We start from the raw sequence: 14,814 nt of genomic DNA on the forward strand, positions 1-14,814 counted from the left end.
GTTTTGCGAGAAACGTTGCGAAAATTTTCATCGTTGATTGTAAAACTTATTTTGCATTTGAATAGCTTATTATTCCTAAGTAGCGTGGATATCTTTGGTTTAACGAGACTTATCGAGATGCCCGAGGTATTGAAAAGAACGTAACTTTCATTCAGAATGTTTAACTAAACATCTGTTACACTCTCATAAACTGTCCTTTCGTGAGTTATTAAATACACGTCACGTTTATATCTCGCTACGTATGCACATGCGCAGACAAGCCAAACAAGCCTCATAATAGTAAATACAAAGAAATAACTTTGTTTCATAATGAATTTTACAGACAGCTTACGCTGTTTAGATTAATATCTTAATAAATATAGTTTTTTGTATAATGTGGATTAAACCCACAGAAGTTGTACTTGCCAATGCGTTGTGGTTAGTATGTTTGAAAATTTTAAAATCTTTGTGTTTACGTTTGTCACAAGTTTTTGTAATATTTATGTAATTAAAAGGACAACAGAAAGAGCAAACCCATATTTTGGGTATCAAAGAAGAAAAGGACATCAAGATAGAGGATTTACTTCGTTGTTAGTTGGTACTTTTGACCATGTTTTGGATTCAAAGGTTTGTTTTGATCTTTAGTGAAATTTTAAACGTTCCTCACCCATCAGACTCCCCCCCTAGAAACAGTAAATTATGGCATTAACAAATTTACTCATACCTTAAATGTGAGAAACTAGAAATGTCATCAGGGTGTGTTTACTGATAAAAAATTCTTCAGTTCATATGTTCTGCTTCTTTGATATCTTAAGACCAAAGTTAAAATAGACTATATATTTTACTAGTGTCCTGTAATGAGTTTTAAAAATCCTCAATATTCTATTATGTTGTTAAGAGTAATATAGTAATGTAGGAGATGTTAAAAAGTCTGTGTTTGTATTTCAGCCTCCACCATTTAGAATTATATTGCAAGCAAGATTTTCATCTGAGGCTAACTATGGTAAATTGACATTGTTATTTCATGATTTTCATGCAATCCCAAAGTAGCATTCTCAAAGTTCCCCTTTTTCATATGTTTAGTGGTTGCAACTGCAACAAAACGTAAAGATATGGATGATGATTGGAAATGGCTTGAGAAACATTTGCTTCCAACTTTGGGTAGCATATATGAATTCAATTTTTTTAATTTTATTAAAAAATCAAATTTTTACTGATTGTTTGAGCATTAAATTTTAAGAATCCTTTGATAATGACAATGATGCTAAAGAGTTTGTGAAGGCAAAGATCGAAAGCTTAGTAGCTCAAAATGAAGCAAAGAATGGACCCAAAGGTACTTAATGTGACTGAGTTGCACTTGAAGTATGTATTGAAATAACACAATATCAATATCTCTATGTAGAGTAAGTAATATGATTGTCATGATAAAGATAATTGTAATATGTTATTGTAGAAACACCGAGTCAGCAAAGTTTCAGTCAGCATTTGCAAAATTCCAAAGATTATTTCATATGAACCAAGAGGAGAAACTAGTTAATTGTATGTGAATCAATAGTTACACATGTTAACTGAAAGCAATTCTTATGCTAACACATCTAATTTCGGTTTGTATGTTCATATTACATTTTTCAGATTACTCATGCAGCTATTGGAAAGGTGTTGTTCCTCGTCAAGGTTGGATGTATCTATCTATAAATCATTTATGTTTTTATTCTTTCCTTATGGGACGTGAAGCAAGACTTGTTATTCGCTGGACTGATGTGACTGTAAGTCATTATTTTTCTGTTGACTGAGTTGCTTTAGTAGCAGTCTTGCACAATGCAAATGCTGTGGGTTTTTTATAGAAATTAGAAAAAATGAACACTGTTCTCTTACCTGATGGTATTAAAGTTTCAATGCGTTCTTCTCAAGTATGTGTCGTCAATCCTTCTATTTGTATTTAAAAGAATTTTTCATCAAAATTAGAGAATATGTTGAAAATGAAATTTTACTCCATGACTTGATAAAAAAGTCTCTATGATTCACAAATGTTTTTGTCAATTAAGTTTCATGTTGTTTTGTGATTGTTGCCGTGGCAATGGAGAGAAGAAATGATTGATAAAAGATTTTTTCAATTTTAACTTCAACATTGTCAACTTGAAAATGTATTGAATATTTATGCCATTTCTGTGTTTGTTTCTTCTTATTTTTATGTCATCATTGATGTGTTCTGTATATTTCAGCATTACTTTACATTATTGATGCATTTGTCAGAAACATTTTCTTTGATGGAACAGCTTGCAAACATTGCAATGAGAAGGTAAGAAAAATTTTAGTGGAAATGGGAGAAAGTGAGATACAGTATGTACGTAGATACTGTATTTTATTTCAGGGAAGACTAAATACCATATGATGTACTTTTTTTCTGTCATAGGTTGCTAGCAGAGAAAGGATATGATATAGAGTCAATGATGTCACTGCCCAGTACCAAGTAAGACTCTTCGTTGGTAATCAAATTGTTCCATGTCAATTTCATTTCCACAAAATTCTATGAATATTTCAATTAAACCTACTTTTCTCGTTGCTTTCGCGCTGAAGAGAGCAGAAAAAACGACGAAAGAAATCAGTATCTATGTTAAAGAGAGATTTAGATGCGAGAGCAAGGAGTGAACATTATCGGTAAAGGAATTTTTATAGTCGTCGTCAACGTCATTCGTATCGTCATGTAAGATGCATCTAATGACGTATTTAATGACGTCATTGACTTTCGTTACAACACGATTTCACGAGATTATGAAATGTTTCTCTTTTCTGAGAAACTTAGAAATCATGTGTAGTTTTAGTTGTGTGTTTCTAAAATTCACCTTGTAATCATCTCATCTCATGTTAAGCATCTTTCTTTAAGAATTCTTTTTCGTCTACCGAGCGACGAAAAACTGGACGGTGATTGTGAATGTACCATTTGGAGTCCTCATTCCAAGTCGACTGTCTGGGGAAATTTGTATTGCTCATCGAATTTCATTTGTTTCGCTAGTAAGGTATACTGTTATTGCTACGTACCTTGAATATAAACATTAAATACACGTTAGATCTGCCTTGAATACATTACACTGTTGTAGCTAAGTTTACATTCTCTCATGCTTTCTTCTTTCTAGGTCCGTCATTTGGTCTCTGTTGTCATTCCAATGCGTGAGATCAATGTCGTAGAGAAAGCAAACAGTCATTCGTTACCTAACGCCATGCACATTACTACAAAGTCCAAAGTATGGATAGCATTATTTAAGTAGTGCGGCAGCAATAGATAAATATACATTAAGATAACATATGTCAGTGTAGGTAGTGATGAATGAACAACAAAGAACAAGAACAATCTTTACACTACCTAAAATATAAACTTAGATAACGTGTGTCAATGTAGGTAGTGATGAATGAACAACAAAGAACAAGAACAGTTTTTACACTTCCTAATATATAAACTGAGATAACGTGTGTCAGTGTAGGTAGTGATAAATGAACAACAGAGAACAAGAACAGTCTTTACACACCTAAAATATAAACTAAGATAACGTGTGTCAATGTAGGTAGTGATGAATGAACAACAGAGAACAAGAGCAGTCTTTACACTACCTAAAATATACACTAAGATAACGTGTGTCAATGTAGGTTGTGATGAATGAACAACAGAGAACAAGAACAATCTTTACACTAACTAAAATATAAACTAAGATAACGTGTGTCAGTGTAAGTAGTGATGAATGAACAACAGAGAACGAGAACAATCTTTACACTACTACCTGTGGTGCTTTATGAAAATTATAAAAATACTTTTTTCTCATTCTTAGGCATCATTTTTATTTGCGTCGTTTGCAACTTTCAAAGATTGTGATTATCTTGTTAGAAGGATCTCTGATTTTCTTGCTCGTATTCCCACTCCAAAGTAAGAGTTAAAGAATATAAATATGCAATTATTCTTGAAGTATCCACTTTTGACATTGTCAGAGTAGTTTTTTCATTTCATAAATCTCTCCACATCGTACAGGAACAGTGCTGCAAATCCAAAGACAAAAATACAATCACCACTCACCAAAATGTTCTCACATCGTTGTTCAAGTCAAGTAAATGTCAAAGAACCTGTTAAAGAACATCTTTGGGATTTACATTTTGCTGAATTTGGAAGGTGCATCATGCAGTAGTTTTGAACAAACTTACTGAAATAACTTGTCACTGATCCTTCATAAAGCTGGGTGTTTTTTTGTTTTGTTTTTTTCTATAGAGGTGTGTGTATGTATAGAACTGTTAAAACCCACGAACTGGTATTGAAGGGAATTCCGGACAGTTTACGCGCGGAAATCTGGTTAATATTCTCAGGCGCTGTGACAGAGGTAGATAAATATTCTACATGCAAATGTAACCCTCGTTTCGCACACTTTATATTTTATTGTTTATCAGTTTTACTTCAACAAGTTTATGTGATTCATAATGTACCGTACAACACGGAGCAATTGCATGTAAGAATATTTATTGAAGAAAGTCTCTATCATATTATACATATGGTATTAATTGATGTGAAGCATGTAAAACTTTAACTCCATTAATTGCTTTTTACATTTATTACAGCTGTAAATAAGATTGTATAATTTTTTTGTGCAGATTGTGAGCCATCCAGGTTATTATCAGTCTTTGATCGATGAAAGTTCTGGTCAGCTGACAATAGCTAGCGAGGAAATTGAGAGAGACTTACACAGGTTTTATGTAATGTTTAAATGAAGTATCCCACTAACATTGTATGTATAATCTTTTTCTTATTTGTTTGAAGATCTCTTCCTGAGCATCCTGCTTTCCAGTCTAATCTTGGAATCAATGCTTTACGTCGAGTTTTAACGGCTTATGCATGGAGAAATCCAACAATAGGTTAGTCATGTTGTCTGTTTTCATGAAAAGTAGTCTGGATTTGTTTGTGTGACGTACTTTTTAGAACTGTCAAACATTGATAAAATCGTGTGATTGTAGTTTTAATTCTCTAATGTGGAAAGATTCGATTGGTTTGACATTTATTTTACATTGCTATTTATTATGAACTACTTTAGGATATTGTCAAGCAATGAATATTGTTGCCTCTGTATTGTTGCTTTATTGTAACGAAGAAGAAGCCTTCTGGTTATTAGTTGCAGTTTGTGAGAGATTACTGCCGGATTATTATAATACCAAGGTTGTAGGAGCCTTAGTTGACCAAGGTATGTATACTGATTTAGTTGATGACGTATGAACATTTGTCGTGTAATATTTTCAACCAACTTCATCTGATTCCCTTTTGTTAGAAAATCGTTCTATGGTCTTGCTAAGTGTACAATTTTGGCAAAGAATTCCTTTGATGTTATGTTTCATTTTAAATTTAGGTGTTTTTGAGGAACTTATTCGTGAAAATATTTCTGAACTTTACGATCATTTACGTGAACTTGGTATTCTTCATATGATTTCACTCTCGTGGTTTCTCACTCTGTTTTTAAGGTGACATTTTAATGCTCAATAAATTTAATTACTCTTAGTAGAAAATGATGAAATTTTTCTTGTTCTTACTCTTAGAGCGACTATAATGTTTACGTGCTTTTACAGAATTTTTACATTTGAACCGGTGTTCTTTGTCTAGTGTCATTCCCTTTGCTAGTGCTGTCAATGTTGTTGATTGTTTTTTTTATGATGGAGCAAAGGTAATTTGTTAGACTTTATGTTCTAATGATATAAGTTTTTATTTGATGAGGAAATGGGAAAAGTAATCAATTAGATATTTTTGTTTGACTACATACCTTTTGTTTTCACTGCAGGTAATATTTCAAGTGGCATTAGCTATTCTGGATGCAAACAGAACGAAACTGCTTTCCACAGACGATGATGGTGAAGCTATGACGATTCTCTCGAATTTTCTTGACAATATTACGAACAAGGAATATGATTCACCTTTTAAATCTGTTGCATCATCCATAAGAAACTCTGGACCATCCCCTGGGGTTCGTCGTAAAATGTCATAGAACTTGTGTAAATACATAAGAAAATGTTGTTGGGAGTGTGATTCTAACTATGATATATTTTTAGAACTATTCAATGGATGTTTCACAGCTTATTTTGGAGTCATATCAAAAGTTTGGGTTCATTACTTCAGAACAAATTGAACGCTTACGTAACACACAAAGACTTAAAGTTGTTCAGGTTTGTGTCGTGATGTTTGGGTGATGTACATCGTATAGTACTTAGGTACACATTAAGTTGTTCAGGTTTGTGTCGTGATGTTTGGGTGATGTACATCATACAGCACTTAGGTACACATTAAGTTGTTCAGGTTTGTGTCGTGATGTTTGGGTGATGTACATCGTATAGTACTTAGGTACACATTTCTCTTGCTCTTTCTCCACGACACACACACCTCCTCACAAAATTAGTACTCCATTACCTATACTTAATCATCCACTACGCACACTCCTCTGTAGAATACCTCTCAAAATTGGTATTCCAACAACCGTACTTATCCACAGGAATCCTTTTATCATCCGCACACATAGACCATAATTCCACTAATGATGTATCTCTATCACTAATTTTGGATTAAAAAGACCGTTTATTATTAATAATTAATAAGAGGAAAATTTAATTATTTAGGGAATGGAAGATAACGTGCGTAAAACAGTGGTTCGTAATGTTTCTGAAGTATCAAAATTTACCGTGAATGAATTGGATCTAGTCTATCGTCTTTTAAGGTACAGTATGTTTTTATTTATTTGATTTCATTTTAATGTTTTATCGTCGAGTTTGAAGGTTGAAGTAATGATGCTGCTGTAACGTTGTGTATATTAGAAAAAAATTATGTCTAAATATATTTCACGTTTGCAATAGTTCGATCTTGGTTTCTGACATTACTCATGCTGATCATGTAAATCACTGCTACTTTACCGCTGGTAGCTAATGATTGCAGATACAGTTCATGTAAAATAATATAGTGTGCATTTGCTGAACAGGGTAATATAAAGTGAAGAGTGATAATGCTATTTTGTCATAATTTATGTTTTTCTTAACAATAGGATGGTCAACTTCAAAGTCGTTCATGGGGTGATAAAACAGAGCCAAAATTTGAAATCGATTCCAGTAAACTACAGCGTATTGAATATGACCAGTTTAAAATTTTATTTAAATGTCTCACTAAGTGGGGACGTACTGAAGCTGGAAATAATTTGTCTGTTAGAGCTTTCAGAGTAAGTAACTAAGTTTTATGAAGAAGAAATAAAACAGATTGATTTTTTCCTTTGATGAGTAATAGATAATGATCAATGGATCTCTAGGGATGACATGAATGACAGATAATGATCAGTAGATCTCTAGGGATAACATTTTTTGATCCACTACAAATATTTTATTTAACTTTGGTAGCTTGTAGTAGCCCCATCTTTTTTAATCAATGTCTTGTGATAATGTATGTTAATTGATGATAAAGGCTAATAAAGGATAGTATTCACATAAGTATAGTAAACATCAATGTTCCTTTTCAGCTTATGGACAGAGATGAAGATGGTGTGATAAACTTTAGAGAATTTGCTACAACTCTTGGATTGATTTGTCGTGGTAACCTTCAGGAGCGTCTCAATCTCATGTTTCTTCTTCATCTTCCACCTGCACTACCGCTTTATGAACTGGACATTAGCAACACAAAGGAGGAGGACGAAGAATTGGATAGCTGTACTGAAGTCGATGAATCTGATGACGTATGTGAATATGATGGGATTAATAACAGTACTGGTGATATTTTAATGGATCCATTGGGAGCAGGTGTTGTCGTTATTGACGGTAAGGAAAGTAAACAATACAACAGCATTGACGATGAATCTTCATCTCACTACTATTCATTTAAATCCAAAGTAAAATCATCTGAATCAGTCGTGGGGGACTCGGTTAATGATTCATCTGAATTAAAAAACTCCAAAAAGTTTTGGGAAATTTCCAAAAATTTTGAAGACATTTTAACGCATGATTCCGAAACTTCTATGGATGGCGCCAATACCAAGGATTTTGATTCGTCATTTCCTAATCATACGAAACCAACACACGAGGATCATACGATTCATTCCGAAATGAAAAATTTAAATCTTGAGTCAGGAAAAGACTTTTCCATTAATGATGATGTGTGTAAGGGTTCAACAGGTGTATATAATGTTGTCGAAGGATCAACATCTAGTTTTGGAGATGAATGTGAAATAATGTCTAAAGATGATGTTGACGAAGAGAAAGCAATGAACCAAGTGAGTTAACAAACGTTAATTTTATATTGATTAAAAGTATTGAATAAGAAACATTAATGACTTTGAGAAAAAAAGAGTTGATATTATAGTATTTAAATGAATATTTTTTACTAATTCATTATGTGAATGGGAATTGTGATCTTTGACTCTCAATTCCAATCCAATTATAAAACTGTTTTTATATTTCAGAAACAGTTTATTCATATGTGGAAGACTTTGTATTCGTTGTTTCGAGACCTACCTAATGAACAAGATATGTACAGAGCAATTGCTTCTGTAGGAACTTTACTTCTAAATTTAGGAGAAATCTCATCGGAAAAATCAGTTGAATTGACATCAAATCAACGTCCATGTGTTTCAGAGGATATATCAAAATTGTCTCTTGATGATCAAGACAAAGTGCAAAACTCCAAAGGTCCTGCCCGTGAAAAGGAAGAATATTTTTGCAATGAAAACCTGTCTTCAGAAGATGATATTCATCAGCAAAGAGTGTGCAAAGCATTGGCTGATGCAGCTACCGACATTGTTACGACTATTCACGACAATGATACGATGAACGTGGAACGTATTCCAATTGGAAATGATGAAGGTCACTTCAGTGGTTCTGATATTATTGCTTTAGCTGATGAGTCTGAATCACAAACCACTTCAGATCTTTCCTCAAAAATATTGAATTTTTCACAAACAAACACGGATACATCCCATAACATCACTTCTTGTGAAAATTCAACGCTAGATTCCTTAAAAGAGATGATTTTGGAAAAGGTTGTGTGGAAAATGTTTCTCACCGTTCACGAAGTAACTCGATGCGAAGACGATCGTCAGGTAACGTTGATCCTTATTGGTGCATCACGTTTAAACAGTTTTTTGCTTCGATTCACACGGAACCATTGTTGGTTGAGTATTTTGAAGAACAAATAAACATTGAAGAAATCATAACCACTGTTAAAACAGAAGGACTTGGAGATTTTTTGAGAAATCCTCGACGATCCAATAGTCTTGAGTAATTGATACAATCATATCTCTTATAAAACATATTTGATTTATTTCACAATTTCTTGGTATTTATTTTCCTTGATTATAAATCTTGACATTTTTTCCTTGAAAATCTAGGATTGCCATCATTGATATGTTTTATATTCTTCAGTATTTGCATTCTTTTTAAGGATTTTTCCATATTTACTTGAAGTCAGTCATCAAATCTAGCTGTTTCCATAGAACGAGTAGTGCCAATGTATATTTATTAATTAGGTAGCGGTGTTTTGTAAATTAATAAATATTTAATTGAATTGAAGAAGGTTTACTTTAATCAGGTGTGGCAATATTACACTTCCTTACATATTTTTTCATTTTGTACGTTAGTTGGTTAAATGTTCAAATTTTTCTAACTATCGTTTAATTTGATTGAATTACACAGAGTTCAATTACATGGAGTGTGTGGTTTAGTCAGAATATTGTGGTAAATCCTTTTATAATAAATCCATTAGAACACAATTAAAATTATGAAATACGACCATTATACCTCATTATCTATGCTCAATAATATACTTACTCTTATTTTTTTATTTCTATTTACATTTTCTCTCGCTATAAATACAAGATGATCTACATTTACATTATTTAGTTATAATTCTTCATACATTCATTGTACAGCTAAAATAGTTTTCCCCCTACTAAACTATCGATCAGACGCTAATTTCACTGTGTAATTTGTCGTTTTGGTCATGCGAGTTTCTAGTCTGTACATATTGTTTAGACGTGTTTGTCCCAGCCACTGTACAACATAGATATCTACGTGTGTGGAAATTTATGGCACATAATGTCGTCAATAGTATTATGACAATCACAGACAATATTACAATGATGGAAATAAGAATTCCTTCTTTAGTTTTGTCTTCGTTCATCATTTCGTTCTCGTTTGAATATGTTGAACAATCTTTGCGTTTGTTTGATTTAGGAAGATCTAAAAAGAAGAACAACTTGCAAAACAAATGCGTTGACACCTTCCTACTTTCATTTGTCTTCATCTTGGGCAGTTTCGCAAATAAAAATTTCACATTCAAAATACTCTATACAACAGTTATGTTTTCCAAAAAAGTCCAAATAATATTTTAAAAGCAAAATATGACCAATTTGATACTTGCCAATCTTTATCAGAGCACGTAGTTTCAATTCTTTTACCTTTGACATATTTTTCTATTGTATCGTTTGCTGATGAGACACTAGCATAAACTCCGTATTTGTTTTCCAAGGCGCAGCCTTGTCCCCAAATCATGACGCCAACCTGATACCACTGGTCAGTTTCATCGTTGGCGCACATCAGAGGTCCACCACTGTCGTAGTTACAACCATCCTTACCACCCTGGGGTAAACCCGCGCATAAATAATGCGGGGGGATGACACCGCCATAACTTTTATTGCTGTTGCAAATCTAATAGAATAGAATTTAATTATCCATTAATCGACAACAGGTAAAACCAGAATTTGATTTGCAGTCAACTAGTTTGTGATGCCAATAATTTACTGACTAAACTCTCCATTACCTTATTTGAAACCAAAGGTAGTGTCACTTCTCTTAATACATTAGATGTTTTATTTTTGTTGGTGATACCCCAACCTGTAAGTATACATTGATGTCCTACTGCAAACTGCTCCTTCGTTGTTAAACAGACTGGTCGTACGTGTTCGTTAAATTGAATGGTGTCCTTCAATTGGACAATCGCTATATCGTACTGGCCAGGACTTGTCTCATTACCTCTTTTGTATTTCTCGTGTATTTTGATATGTTTTGCCATAAGTTTTTGCTCATATTTATCAATACCTTTGACCTTGTGTTTACCAACATAGAATATCAAATTTTTTTTCTTTATCTCATCTACACAGTGGGCCGCCGTAAGTATGGATGTAGGACTAATGATGGAACCACCACAATATAAATTTGTATCATTCATAATCATCACCATCCAAGGCCAGTCATTTTCTTTTGTTTCTTTTCCACCTATAACCCTTCGAACTCTGGATCGTCCTTTAACGATTTTTACACCGCATTGACTAAAATCTACAATTATAAAGGTTTTCGTTACGTTTTCGGCCATTTGTTTCTTCCTTATGTAAACATGTAACAAATGAAGTTCATCTTAAACATAATTGATGCTGTTACAAGAAGAAGGAGTTCTGGAAAGCATTCCTGCTGAAATTTGTTTTCTAATGATGGTTAATTGTATGTATTTTTGTTTAATTAATGAACTTGTTTATTTGTTTTATAATACAAATAAATATTTCTTATGTAGTCATCATTTTCTGTAATATTCTCTTATAGATTTCAATTGCTGTATAGTTTGGGGGCTACATGTGAACATATCTTGGAAATTTAGTTTTGTCAATGTCAATCGTTCAAAAGCAACATAAAAAGGTAATAAGAACCATCAGATATTTAAATTGCCATTACGCATGATTTACGAAATTAACCCTAATTTGTATTTTGTATTTCTACTACTCAGTTAACAATATTTTAGTTTATATCTTATGTGACTTCTTCATAAGGATATAGTATGTTTTTATCTCCCATCATGAGTCAGCAGACACCTAAATTAACTTTTAGCATTGTTATGAGTAGTTGCGTGGTCAGGAACGTAGCTACTGTAGTGGGGGTTCCGAGCCTTCAGTTTTCAGTGTCTGTCAATGGAAACGTCATGTTAGTTGGTTGATAATATATCGTCGATAAACATGTATCTAACATTAAATTTTGTCAACAAGAGACGTTACGTTGGTGGTTTGAATCTTCATTAGAATTCAAATCACCAAACATAATGACAAGGTTCAAATTTTATCAGAACATTATACTGCGGTTCCATATGTTTGTTATTAAACATCCCTCCCTTTTTTTCTCTCCATTCATCAGGTCAAGATGCGAAACTTAGTGTGGGCATAATAGCAAATTATCATGCGCTACTCCCCAAAGTTTTGGTGGAAAATTTTGAATGTCGAATGCGTGGGTTTGAAAAAACTAATGACTTATTTTCACTGTTATGGTCTAATGGCACAAAAATATTTTTAATGAATTTTTGGCTACTTTAAATTCCAAGGGAAATAATTTCACGATATTAAGGAAACAGAATGATTAAGGATTTACATTTTCTCTTTTATAATTTGAGTCAAAACCATCGCTGCATGAAATTTCATACCAAGCTTTGCATGAAATCAGTTTTATCTGCTTCTTGTTATCAAAGGATTTATCTTTGAGACATATATTAGCTTATCATCGATAAAATTTACAATGATGTATATGCAGCTAACGACAAAACTAATCGTGTTCTCCAAATTATACACATCATGATTTAATGGGTAAAAACTGTAAATTGAAATAATTCTGTCGCAGTTTTAAACAGACGTTTTATATCAACGTCGACATCCATGAATATTCCTGAGAATCCTTAGCATGTTTTTGACAAATGACAAACATTACAGTCACGCAAACTTTTCAATGCAACAAAGATTATGAGATAAATGTGTCCTACAGTTGATTGATGTTTTTTATAAAACACACACATACATTCTCTATATGTGACGTCATACCTGTACTTTTAAGATCGTTTGGTTTGCAGTGTTTCGTTGTAATAGCTTGAGTAAGTTTAAAATTCAGGACCACAGCCAATAGTACTATCGGTAAAGACAGGATCATTTTTAACGTTCCGCTCATATGTCTAAACATAGAAATCATTCAGATCAGAGAGACACGAATTTTGACTTTAGTGTTTGCTACCCACCGTCTAAAATGACAATGGGATTTAGCCATTCAATACAGTCAACATAGTTTTAAGAAAAGCTTTCCATTCTGAGATTTTGAGAATATTTACCTTGCATGAAAAAAAAATGCTACATGAATGTGTTATATTCAGGTCGTGCGACCACTGAAACGAGAGTTTTACAACATTGGACCGTCGTTCGTTTTCTTTGCGATAATGAATAACTTTATGCATTTGAAGTTGAAATGATTGATCATCGATATAGAGCTTAATAATAAAGCTTCTCAAATAAAACCTGCGTACAGGTGGTGTGTTCGTTATGATGTGTCATTGGTGGTCTACATAACCACGACGACGCGTGTAATGTACCACAGAACAAATGAACTCGTAAAATGTTGCTTTGATTTTTTGTTATATGATTTTAGCTTTTAATTACTTAAAAACATCATTTTTACCAACATTTGCATGTTAATTTTTGATAGAGCTTTCATGACTAGCTGTCTTTAACGCTACTCATCAGCTGTTGTTAATTTGACAACAGAAAATTACTAAATGGCATTTGAAGTATCTCAAGAGTTTTAGAAAATTTTACATTTTTTTTTAAGCACTCTTACAAGATCTCATACTTCATAAATATACGTCTTTTTTCTAGATGTATAAAATAATTTGTGATTAGGATTTTCATCTTTCATGATAAAGTAATTGAGCTTATGCCATATCCCGGGGTGATTTAATTTAATTTATTCTTCCATTTCCATGTCATGAGCATAAAGGCGATATTACATAAGTACATCCTAGCTTTATCTATTGTTCGTAAAATGCAAACTTCATATGCGCTCAATGCATATTATACTCTCAATCATTTTAAAGTGGTCATTGTGAATGAAAGATCGTTGATATTCTGAAATATTGGATGAAGAATTTGTAATTAGGTAAATACATTCCAGGTTAAAAGGTCTTCTTGTTTTTCTACAACAAGGACGGATACATGCTGTGATACTTCCATAAAATCATTATTTTTCCTTGCAATTTTTAACGCGATGACATGACTGTGAAAAAAAACAACATTTCACGACTATATAGCGAGGGATATGTCTCGTTTCTAGTAAATTAAATTTTAGTATATTGTTATTCACTAGTTTTACCGGCAAAAATTTAATTTTTTTTATTCTTGAACTAATTTTCACGCCATAATTTCATGTTTATCCGAACTCCACGACTTATCTATTTCATTTGGTTATTCATCAATATTCGAATATTTGCGGGCAACAGATGTGTGATTTAGGAAAGTCTCTCACGGCAGAGAAAGGCCTTTAATTGATTACGATATTTTGCGCGAAGTCAATCTACGTTGTTCACCTTTGCCTTGAGGCTTACTTTTGCTTCTTTAGAATCATTGTTTATTTACTAGATAACACGTTAGGTCACCTTCCAAATTTTAATTTTTGGAGGTCAAGTCTGTATCATACATGCCTAGTCCTGATAACACCAGCAATGCAATAAACTACCCGAAATTAAAGTATTTTGTTAGGAAAAAATCATCTATACACTGAGGATTTAGGTATGTGACGAACTCCATAGCCTTTTCTTTCCTAAAAAGTTCGAGAAAATCATAAATTTAATTTGTTCTACGTAACCTTACCTCAACTGTCGTCTTATGCGGTGGACAATGTTTTAAAATGTTGTCTTGCAAATGCTTCTCATGAACGGTTTTGAAATAACTTTGTTTCTTTAAGGGGAAGTGAGTGTTACGTACAGCTGCTGTTTGCTTGCCATTAGTTGCAATGACAAATCTGTCTTTCTTCGACGTCCTTATCCTTATCATTCAT

The 14,814-nt window shown here is 32.9% G+C and overlaps 2 protein-coding genes across 3 annotated transcripts; one reads left to right on the plus strand and one right to left on the minus strand.

Moving 5' to 3' along the window:
* The first annotated feature begins 159 nt into the window (after positions 1–159).
* Positions 160–9,534, plus strand: LOC124453472 (TBC1 domain family member 9B-like). The gene is given in 29 exon segments (XM_047004285.1): positions 160–417; positions 495–606; positions 928–982; positions 1,063–1,140; positions 1,220–1,312; positions 1,384–1,518; positions 1,612–1,745; positions 1,824–1,889; positions 2,202–2,278; positions 2,393–2,449; positions 2,557–2,637; positions 2,864–2,996; positions 3,114–3,221; positions 3,801–3,895; positions 3,998–4,135; positions 4,232–4,340; positions 4,609–4,703; positions 4,775–4,869; positions 5,046–5,192; positions 5,355–5,466; positions 5,606–5,666; positions 5,781–5,963; positions 6,049–6,162; positions 6,610–6,707; positions 7,029–7,107; positions 7,110–7,199; positions 7,494–8,240; positions 8,430–8,975; positions 8,978–9,534. Coding segments are annotated over 29 exon segments (4,152 nt in total). The 5' UTR covers positions 160–373; the 3' UTR covers positions 9,248–9,534.
* LOC124452948 (coagulation factor IX-like) lies at positions 9,525–14,802 on the minus strand. 2 transcript variants are annotated; one of them, XM_047003609.1, is made up of 5 exons: positions 14,628–14,802; positions 12,816–12,943; positions 10,784–11,298; positions 10,422–10,671; positions 9,525–10,203 (listed from the first exon to the last, which is right to left on the minus strand). In XM_047003609.1, exons 2-5 carry the CDS (start codon positions 12,937–12,939, stop codon positions 9,926–9,928), a joined length of 1,167 nt encoding a protein of 388 aa, XP_046859565.1. In that variant the 5' UTR covers positions 12,940–12,943; positions 14,628–14,802; the 3' UTR covers positions 9,525–9,925. The 2 variants fall into 2 exon arrangements, with proteins under 2 accessions (XP_046859565.1, XP_046859566.1); XM_047003610.1 differs by lacking the exon at positions 14,628–14,802 and adding an exon at positions 13,097–13,214.
* Between the last annotated feature and the right edge of the window lie 12 nt (positions 14,803–14,814).

The sequence above is a fragment of the Xenia sp. Carnegie-2017 genome, unplaced genomic scaffold (assembly GCF_021976095.1).
Source record: "Xenia sp. Carnegie-2017 unplaced genomic scaffold, XeniaSp_v1 HiC_scaffold_25, whole genome shotgun sequence".
Lineage (NCBI taxonomy): Eukaryota > Metazoa > Cnidaria > Anthozoa > Malacalcyonacea > Xeniidae > Xenia > Xenia sp. Carnegie-2017.